Genomic DNA, 10,325 nt, shown 5'->3' on the forward strand with positions numbered 1-10,325 from the left:
GACCTCCTACCTCCCACAGCTCAGATCCTGTCCCCTCAACAGAGGAGGCCACTTCCTGAGGAGGGGATCCCCAGCTCTGCCACCCCAACTGCAAGGCCACCAGCTCAGGGGAACAGGGCCAAGGAAGGGAGGAGCAGAGGCCTCTGGTAGCCAGAGGGCCCCAGGGAAACCGAGGCCCGGGGGAGAAGGGACCTGCCCGGGCATGCAGAGAGCTGCTCAGAGAGCCAACTGGACCGTCCACCCAACCCTGGGCTGCAGCCCTGCAGGGGAGGGGCCCTCCTGCCGCCCGGAGGCGGGGGAGGGGTGACCACCAGCCTGCCCAGGTGGGGCAAGACAAGGGGGTTCGGGGACACCCCAAGAGCTCAACCATACAGGTCTCTCCTGGGAGCAGCAGGGACAGCCTCTGCTGAGGGCACCCCGAAGCTGCTCTGGATGAAGCCGGGTCGCGGGGGTACCCAGCCAGGGCACCTCGGGCACATCCTTCAGGCTCCCCAAGACTGAAGCCCTCATCCCCAAATGTGGACACAACAGCCCCACCCCAGGGCCTGTCCACATAGAGGGCACTCAGCCCAGGCCACCGCCCTGCCACCGCAGCCCAGTGCCGCCCCACGCCGGGCCCGGCCTCTGAGGGCCAAGCGGCCAGCAAGGTGGGTTCTCCGGACAGGAGGCCTGCGTCTCCTGGAGAGCGGGGGCCGGGCTGGACCACCAGCCCCTCGCCAGGGCCCCAGGCGCATCCTCCATGGCGGTCGTGGGTCACCTGCACCCCACTCCTCGATCACGGGCGCTTTCCTGGACGGCTTGGAGCCCACCGTGAGCACCCCCTTGGCTGACCCTCCCGTGTCCCTACGAGGCTGCGTCGTCACCCCGCGTGCGAATGAGAAGCGGCGGAGCTGAACCCGGGTACCCGGCACCCAGTCCAGAACTGAGCCCACCGCCCCGCACTCTACTCGGCCGGCTCACAAGCGAAAGGCCGCGCACAGCCTGGCTGGCTCTGGCGGGAAAAGCACTCAGGCTGCCGGAGGACACGGCCCCGCAGACCGGAGGGAGGGGACCGGGACAGGGACCTCCAGGGAGGGGCTCGGGGCCAGCCGCCCGACGGCGCCTTCCCAGAGGGCCGGGCAGAGAGCCTGTGAGTGCAGCGACTCCGGCCACCTGGGCTGTCACCACCTGACCTCTGCCCAGGGCCAGTGCGGACACTTAAGCTAAAGTGGTCAATTACGGGACACTTAGATCCCTCCCCGGGGCTCCCCAGCCTCCCTCGGTTCTGGGCCGCAGCACCAGGAAGCCAGTTGAATCAGTAACCTCATTACAGCCCAGCGGCCGCACCCGGGGCCGGCTTTGAACTCCGCGGGGTTTATCCATGGCCACTGCAGGATTCACACACGGCTGGCCCAGGCCCAACCTGCTCTCCCCTCCCTCTCCTCCCCTCCGCGCCGGAGCCTCCAGACTCAGGACGGCCGCGGCCTCTGCTGAGGCCCATCACCACCGGCCCCGCACCCTGGGCACAGCCAGAGAAACCGAGGCACGGCGAGACACCACTGTTGCTCAGATGAGCCCACAGAGGCGCAGGGGTGCCGGGGCCAGGCTCTGGGTCACCGGGAAGCAGACCAAGGGCTCCTCTTTGTGTCCCCAGCCCCAACTGACGGCGCGCCCCACACCTGTCTCAGGAACTTGGGACCAAGGGCCAGCCGTGAACATCTCACGAGGAGGGACCCCAGGGCAGCAACTCACACCGAGGCCCTCAGTGGCTCCAGCCCCACAAGGCGCCCCAACATCTCATTTCCTAGCCCCAAGGTCAGTCCCCACCTTGGTCCTCGAGTCCCTGCTCTGACCCCAGGAGGCCCGGTCGCCCTGCCCCGGAACAGACAGCCCATCCCCCAACTTTGGTGCTCTGGGCCCGACACGTCCTTCCGGGACTGGGCTCAGCCCTCTTGACTTCCAGACTGTTCCATCACCTTTCCCAGAGACCCCAGTCCCCCTCGCTGAAGCCACTAGCGCCCCAGGTCCTGGAACGTCTCGGTTGATGTAATGGGGGGCCCATGGGGTGGAGAGCACGTCCCCAAGGACAGGCCAAGGGCCCACGGGCCAGGAAGGGAGAAGGGGACAGAAGAAGAGCCAGGGCCGGGCAGGAGTTGGGGGGTGGGGGGGTCCTCTCCCAGCCCCGTGCTCCAACCCAGTGGCCCAGCCTGACACCCCCACCAGGAAGCCACTTGGGGTCCCCGCCCCCAGTGCAGGCCGCTGTGCCGAGAGACCCAGCCAGAGCCACTCACAGGGGCACCTACCCCGTCGGGCTCCAAGCCCGCCCAGGACCCTTCTCCTCCAGCCCAGCCTCTGCACATAGCTGGAGGCCTAATTCCGACCCCAGGGCCGCGGGGCCCCTCCTGGTCACCGTGTCAACCAGCCAGCTCTCACGCAACACGGCTTCTCCTAGCTCCGGCCACACGGGCTGCTGGGCCCTGTCTCAGCTGACCCTCCACGCGGAGCGCCCCTCCCCCTGACCTGCCGCAGCCCTGCCTCTGCTTCAGAGTCCACGCCAGGACTGGCTCCCACAGGAAGCCCGGCCGCCCTCCCGCTCACGGTCAGCTCCGGCCCGGCCGGCGCTCGGCAGGTGTTCCCCGGGCGCCGTGGGGACTGAAGCCAGCCAGCAGGCCCGAGTCCTTCTAAGGAAAAGCACATTGAGACTTTATTAGAATCAGCTGGGAAGGCCAGGCCCGTGCGCGTGTCCGTGCACGCGTGTTTGTGTGCGCGTGCTCGTGGGAGTGGGTGCGTGAGCGCCCGTGCGCGCGTGTGCACGTGTGTTCGTACGTGTGCGTGTGTTCACAGCTGTGCACCTGTGTGCGTGTACGCGTGGAGGCGTGCAGTCACGTACACGCGTGTGCGCTGCCCACAGGGAACGCAGAGATAAGGGGACCAGGTGTGGCTGTCCTCGCCCAGTACCCCCACCAGGTCCCTCAGGAATTTGCTGCCTGACAGCTCTGCCCTGGCGGGGCGAGGACGGGGACCCCAGGCCACGGGGGTCTTGAGGCTGCGCCTCTAGCTGTCACCCAGCCCGTGGTTTTCCAGTCTATCAATAATACCCTCAACCCTGTGCCACCCCCAGCCGGGGACAACCCCAGAGGAGGTTTGGGGTCTCCACTCCCCAGAGGACCTTCGAGGGGTGAACGGGGACAGAACGCGGACAGACGGGGACAGCGAAGCTTCAACCTCCACCAAGTCTCCCAGAACAAAACGTTCCCTCACCTAGGGCCCGGCACGCATAACAGGGCTCCCGGGGAGCCAGGACGGGGCACAGACCCACACTTGACGATCAGGAGGTCGGGGACAGCGGCGCCACCCCAGGGACTGGTCCTGGCCCAGCTGGTGCTCAGGCCCCGCCACTGGGACACCAAGGTGCTGAGAGAAAGCAGGCAGGACCGTGCAGAGGGGCAGCGCGGCACAAAGACCGCGACGGACCTCACGTTTCCGTGGGCCCCGCGAGGCTGTCACGAGGTCCTAGCAACCGAGGCGCAGGGACACAGCAGGCGCCCAGGGACTGGAGCCATCATGTCCTCGGATGGACGGCACAGTGCCCCGGACACGTCAGAAGAGATTCAGAGACATGGGACAGACGCGGGCCGAGGAGGCCCACCTGGCTTCTGGAGGCCAAGGAAATGGGTCCCTGAGCGGCCGCCCCGTTCACTTGCTTCACTCACGCAGGGACGCGGGTCCCAGGCACGAGAGGACACACCGACGTAGGGACACAGGACAGACGGTGCCAGGCACAGGGCAGGCAGGGCCCAGCTGCGGGGCCTAGAGCGAGCGCGCGGCTGCAGCCGCCTGAGCGTGCGCGCACCGGGGCCGCCATGTGCGCGTGTCCCCACTCTCCTCCGCGTCGGCCGGGGCCAGGTTTGCTGAGCTGCTTTCTGCCCCACCACGCTCACTCGGCTCTGAGCTAGACGACTGCTTTGTAACTCTAGGGTGCAATTTCTCCGTCTGTGAGGCACCGGGGCACGACTGCTCGGAACATCCCGCACCAGGCTCGGTGGGCGCGCAAGCGAGGCCCTCGCCCCCCCAGCTCCTGCGGGCCTCGGGGAGGGGGCACGGAGCAGGGGCCGTGTCGGTGCTCGCTCAGCACGGGAGACGAGGCCGGGGCGGCCCTCCTCTCCAGCGTGGGCCCCGCAGCCCTGACAGCAGCAGCCGTGCCTCTGCTTTGTGCTCCTGTTTCAGCCTAACACTCGAGAACCGGGCCCCTCACTGATCCAGGCAGGGGGCACGGGGAGGCTCCGGCCACAGGCCTCGCCTTCGAAGAAGGGCCGTCAGGTAGACACGCCCCCGAAATAAGATGGGCTGCCTTTCCGCCAGCACCGCAGAAGGGCCAACACACGTGTCCATTTTACAGATGCACAGTTAAGGCTCCGGGAGGCCAGCAGGCAGGCCACACACACGGGCAGCAGGGACAGAGGACCCGATCCCCAGTGGCCTGACCACCAGCCCACGAGAGGCCGGCAGGCAGGCCACACACACGGGCAGCAGGGACAGAGGACCCAATCCCCAGTGGCCTGACCACCAGCCCACAAGAGGACACAGTCCCCCAGGAAGGTGCAGCTCCCAGGGTCTGCTCCCCCTCTCCCCGGGAATGGCCGGGTCATTCGAGAGAGAGCAGGCAGGGGGAGCAAGTGACAAAGGGGCCTGAGGAGGAGAGGAAGGGAGAGCGAAGATGGAGCTGCCCCTTGGAAAACGTAAGCAGCGCAGGCAGGGGAGGGGAGGGGCCCGGCCCTCTCCCCGCACCTTCCACAGCATCCAGGTAACAGACCTGCACCGTGCACGTCAGGGCAAAGGCATCTGATCCCCAAGCGGACACCAACCTCACCAGCCACCCAGGTTCTCAAGGGCCTGCACCCCTGCCCAGCCCTAACCCTGCCTGTAGTCAGCTCCCATAGGAACAGACCAGTCGACGGGACACCTCAAGGCCCTGCCCCCCTGCCCATCCCTAACCCTGCCTGTAGTCAGCTCCCATAGGAACAGACCAGTCGACGGGACACCTCAAGGCCCTGGACCCCTGCCCAGCCCTAACCCTGCCTGTAGTCAGCTCCCATAGGAACAGACCAGTCGACGGGACACCTGAAGGCCCTGCCCCCCTGCCCATCCCTAACCCTGCCTGTAGTCAGCTCCCATAGGAACAGACCAGTCGACGGGACACCTCAAGGCCCTGGACCCCTGCCCAGCCCTAACCCTGCCTGTAGTCAGCTCCCATAGGAACAGACCGGTCGACGGGACACCTCAAGGCCCTGGCCACCAGAGCCAGCTAGACAAATTGTGACAAACTAGGGGTGGGTGAAGAGGGAAGGTGGATCACGTCTTGTCCTGGGCCAATTCAGTGGCCTCTGCTCTGTCCTACGGACAGCAATTGAGTCGGGCCCAGGAGCCCTCTTCTCCTGGAGGACGGGCCTTACTCGAGACCACCGCCTACCGTGGAAATACACCAACTGTGGAGAGAGCCCGGGCGAGCCAAGAAAATGAAAGTCCGGAGGCAGCTTCCACCGGCTCTGGGCAGGCGTCTGGGGCCTCCCCCCGACCCCACACCACCTCCTGTGCAGCCGCTGTCTGTCCCCCCTTGGCTCACCGAGGGGCCCCTCTCCTGATGCCAGAGCCCGTGGTACCCATACCCAGCCCCATTCTGTACCACACAGTAATCCCACCACCAGCCCCCAGAACGGGAGACAAGGACCACCAACCGAAACCCGCCCACAGAGGCACAGAGGGGGTGGGGCAGGGGCCGGGGAAAGGCAGGCAGAGGGCCTCCTGGAGGAGGCCCAGCTCCCCGCAGGCCCGGAAGGACAGGCACAGCTGGAAGAGCTGGTGGAGCTGGGATCAGGCCCCCAGCAGCTGCCCCAGGGCGAGCAGGGCTGCCCGCTCAAGTCTGCCAAACCCCAGCTCAGCGCTGCCCGCCCGCACGCCCTCCGTGGCTCCTCCTGGGGGTCCCCAGCTCGCCCCACCCATGTTCGGGCAGAGCGGGTCAGGGCTACACGCTGGGCCCAGGCACAGCAGACAGGCGACCAAGCCCAGGCAAGGATGCAGGCCAGCAAGGCCACGGCCACGGCCACACCCATCTGAGGGCTGTTTTTCTCACCCTGACACTTCCCCCGTCAACAAACAGAGCCCCCTCCAGAGTTTACCAAAACAAACGCCCCAACAGTCAGCAGTGCCCAGGCCAAGACAGGACTGCCTCGCAGGCTGGACTCCAAGCCCAGCCTCCAAGCCCAGCCTCCAGAGAGACACATGACCCTGTTATTTCGGGAGGCCCCGGAATGTGCTCTATTTTGGGTCCCGAGGGCTCTGATGTTACCAGATGCCCCTTACCGGGGCTCCAAGCTCTCCCAGGTCCCCAAGGGCTGCCCAGAGGGTGACCAGTGGACCTCCTGCTCTGCTACTGCCCCCCACCCTTCCCCGGGCAAAGGGGCTACTGGCAGCCAGGGCTCTGGGGTCTGAGACCTTGGGACACTGCCGACTCAGCCTTCCAGTCCCACTGTCCAGCCTGATGCCAGCGCACGTCTCCCCCCGACGGGCACGGGCACTGGTCCGCCCTGGGCAGTGGCGGCAGGGGCAGGGAGCAGGGGCTGCCTTGGGCACGTTCCTTGGCCTCCAGATCTGTACCTTGGGCTCATCCCCGCCCCGCCCCCACTGGGAGGCTCAGCAGCTGGGAGACTCCCGGGCGGGTGACAGCAAGTGCCCAGGCCCACCGAGCCCCAGGCGATGGGTGCTGGAAGGAGCAGGCCCTCTGCCCAAGGCCCCGAAAGCGGCCGGACAACCGTATGGGGCAACGCCACCTGCCCAGCAGCTCCAGGTCCGCCCTGGGTCGCCAGCCGCGCCTGGACAAGCCGGGCCTCCTGATACTGACCCCCAACGAGGAATTAGGCCGTGTTGACAAAAGGGCTTAGGCAAGTAGCCGCTTAAATGGACCTTCAACTCCACCGGACTTCAGAGCTGCTCACAAGCTTAGAAAAAACTAAAGTGTAATCAGAGCCCAGGGCTCTCCACTCAGGCCCGGGGCACGAGCTGCCTGGGAGGCCACAGGCTGAGTCAAGGAGAGAAGCTCCCCCAGCCAGCCAACTTGCAGCAGCGGGGGCGGCAGGGCGCAGGGGAGGGGGGGTGGGGGAGAGGGGGAAAGGTGCGGGGAGGAACACAACACCTACCCAGGTTCCTGGGGCACGACCTTTCCTCTTCACAGGAACTCCAGCACAGCGACCCTACAGCGTGGACCCTATGTGTGCTGACTCCCGGGACCCTCCCAGGATGTCAGACACTGGGACCTGTCCCGCTCCAGGTACCCAGCCATGGCCCTGCCTCATCGCGGGGGCCAGGAAGGGAGCAAAGGCAGAGCTGAGCATTCTTGGTCCAGAGGGACGCTCTGTATGTGCACACACGTGTGCAAAGCTTTAACGGGGGACAGTAGAGGCTGTCGGCTTCCATGGGGCCCCGCCAGGCCCACGCCAGGCCCGGCAATGGCAAGTCAAACAACTCAGCTTTCAATCCTGCTACACAGACACACACACACACACACACACACACACACACACACACACACACACACGCGGTCACCACGGGCTGGGGGTTCAAATCCAAAATCCATCACTTTGTAGCCTGTGGCCTCAGTTGCTCTCACCCAGGTTTCTCATCTGCAAAATGGGCATAAGCACCCACCCTGGGGGCTCTGGGGAGGAAGGAGGGTGCTCAGCCTGGTGCCTGCAGAGGTCTTCACTGTACAGAGCCAGGGAAGGAGTCTTAGCCTTGACAAACTCGGAACCCTGCCCCCGTCACCCTGCCATATGCCCCTCTGTGAGCCGGCGCCCAGTGCTCAGACCCTCGCCCAGACATCCCGGGGAGGGGGACCAGCTCCACGCGGCTCCCCTCCACCTCCCCGTCTCACCAAACGTCCCTGCAGCTGTGCTGAGCTCTGGCAGCCAAGCCGGTGGCCAAACTGCACCCCGGGCTGCAGGAGGGTGGGCAGGCAGGAGGGGCAATTGACCGCGGGTTTCATTCATAATCAGCTGCTCTAATTTCCATTCAGCACAAATCCTTCACCCAGACTGACAGCCTAGCTGCCGGCCCCACCACCAAATTAATATCCTTCCCGGGCTCATTTATAAAGTCTCCCCACCCCCTCCCCCCTTCCCGGCCTCTCACTGGCTCCCAAACCCTAGGGAGGACGACGGCTCGGGGCACCTGGCCATGCCCCCTCCTCCTCCTCCGTGGGTCCAGGCCTTGAACTGGAGAGCAGTCCGGGGCAGGGAAGCCACTGGGTGGGATGGCAGTGGGAGAACAGGAAAACCGGCCCTCCGTGCCTCTAGGGTGTCCACCCCAAGTGCAGGGCCAGCTCCAGAGAACGCCCGGAGAACACTCTGGTGCGCCAGAGTGAGGGGCCCCATTTCTGGAATGGGGCCCCAGGTTTGATGTTCCCGGTCTTACGGCCCCTTGGCGACCCTGCCCACCCGCGCCCGGGCTGCTCTGGGGGAGGAGGAGTCCGGAGTGTTCCAGGGCCGGCGGCCTGCTGGACTCGGCAGCCCAGGCGGCGGCGCAGAGGCCGTCCCGATGCCAGGGCGGCTGAAGGCTAGGAGCGCACAAGTTGCGCCGCCCCGCTGGAGGTGGGCGCCCGGGCGGGGGTCGCGGGCCGCTGCCAGGAGGGGCCAGGAGCCCCCCCCCCCCGCTTCCAGCCGACCGGCTGCCCCTCCGGCCCCGCCGCCCGCCCGCTGCCCACTCCCGCTCCGCCACCAAGTCGGCGGCCCGGCGCGGGCCGGGGGGCCGCCAGCCGCCCTCGCCCCCTCCCAGCCCGGCCGGCCCGGGTAAAAGTTGCCCGGCCCACCCGCTCCCGCCCGGCGCCCCAACTCCGCGCGGGCCGGCTGGGGGAGCGGGTCTAGCCGGGGCCCCCGCGCGCGCCGGGAACGCGCCCCGCCGCCGCCGCCCCCGCCGCCGCCCGCGATCACTCACCGAGCGGCAGGAAATGTTTGGTGTCCATGTCTGCGGCGACCTCGCGGCGGGAGGCGGACGAGCGCGGCGGCCCCCGGCGCGGCCGGCCGGGCCCGGGCGGCGGGAGCCGGCGGCGGCGGCGGCGGCGGCGGCGCGCGGAGGCCGCGGCGCGGCGAGTTGTTGCAAAAGTCGCCCAACAATGTAAACTACTTGTGCTGCGCGCCGCCGCCGCGCGCCCGCGCCCGCGCCCCCGCCGCGCGCGCCCGCGCCCCGCTCCGACCGCTGCGGCGCCGGCGGGGGGGCGGCGGGGGGCCCGCGACGGGCGCGGACTCGGCGCAGCGCCGCCGCCCGCCCGGGCTGCGCGCCCGCCCGGCCTGCGCGCCCGGAGCGCACCCCCCGCCGGTCCCCCCGCCCGCCCGGAGCGGACTGCCCCCTCCGCGCCCCCACCTCGTCAGCCCGGAGCGCGCCCCCCGCCCCCCGCGCGCCGCCCGCCCAGCCGCCGAGTTGCGAGCGAGCAAGCGAGCGGTGCAAACTTGCAAGTTTCCCTCCACCAGGGGTTCCCCGGAGCCGCGCGGGGGCGGCGGGGGCGTCGGGGGCGCAGGGGCGGGGGGGGCGGCGGGGGGGCGGGGCGGGAGCAGTATTCCCTCCCCGGCCTGCCCCAAAAAAACCACCCGGCGGAGCAGGCGGAGAGCCTGGCTGGAGCGACCGGCACGGCCGGGCCATTGTCTGGGCGGCCGCACAAAGCGGCCGGCCGCGCTGCGCGCCGACCCTGGCCGGCACGTGGGGAAACTGAGGCCCTGAGTGGCCGTGAGCCCCGACGCGGGAGCACAGGCTCGGCTCCGTCATCTGGGGAGTGTTTTATTTTCTGGAGCCCCCAGTCCGCCCCCGACTTTCACACTCAGGGCAAGCAGAGATCGAAGGGCACCCCGGCCCCGCCCCCACGGACCCTCCCCTGGCCCCCCGGGAAGGAGAGGCTCCCGCTTCTGCTGCACTGTGGCCCTGGCTTCTGGGAGCCCTCTTTAAAGGCACCAGGCTGGGGACCAGCTGCCGCGAGTTGGGTGCTGACTTAGTGACCGGTGGCTATTTTTACGCCTTGGACAGTTCTCTGCCCTGGCTTTTTAATTCATGACTTGTTTGTTTAAAAGCGAAAGGAAGGACGCCTGTCCCGACCGCTCGGGCTGCTGGAGTTGGGGCTTCGGTATGAGTTACCTGCGCGGAGCCGAGCCTCCTGAGCAGGCGCAGGCCAGGCGCTGCCGTGCCGTCGCCGTGTCCGGCCGCCCAGCGCTGAGCCGCCCTCCTCACAGACCCCTGCTAGACCCATATTCCCGATGGTGACCCAGGCTCGTTGGGGTGGGGGTGGGGGCAGAGGGGCTTACCAAGGT

General features: G+C 67.9%; 1 protein-coding gene across 2 annotated transcripts in view; it reads right to left on the reverse strand.

The window, feature by feature from the left end:
- Positions 1–9,119, reverse strand: part of RXRA (retinoid X receptor alpha) — a 99,023-nt gene extending 89,904 nt beyond the window's left edge. For both annotated transcript variants that reach the window (XM_033858992.2, XM_033858991.2), the window contains exon 1: positions 8,965–9,119. In XM_033858992.2, the coding sequence (XP_033714883.1) occupies positions 8,965–8,992 (28 nt within the window). In that variant the 5' untranslated portion in view covers positions 8,993–9,119. The remainder of the gene's footprint in view (positions 1–8,964) is intronic.
- Positions 9,120–10,325: the final 1,206 nt, after the last annotated feature.

This window comes from Tursiops truncatus, chromosome 6 (assembly GCF_011762595.2).
Source record: "Tursiops truncatus isolate mTurTru1 chromosome 6, mTurTru1.mat.Y, whole genome shotgun sequence".
Classification (NCBI taxonomy): Eukaryota; Metazoa; Chordata; class Mammalia; order Artiodactyla; family Delphinidae; genus Tursiops; species Tursiops truncatus.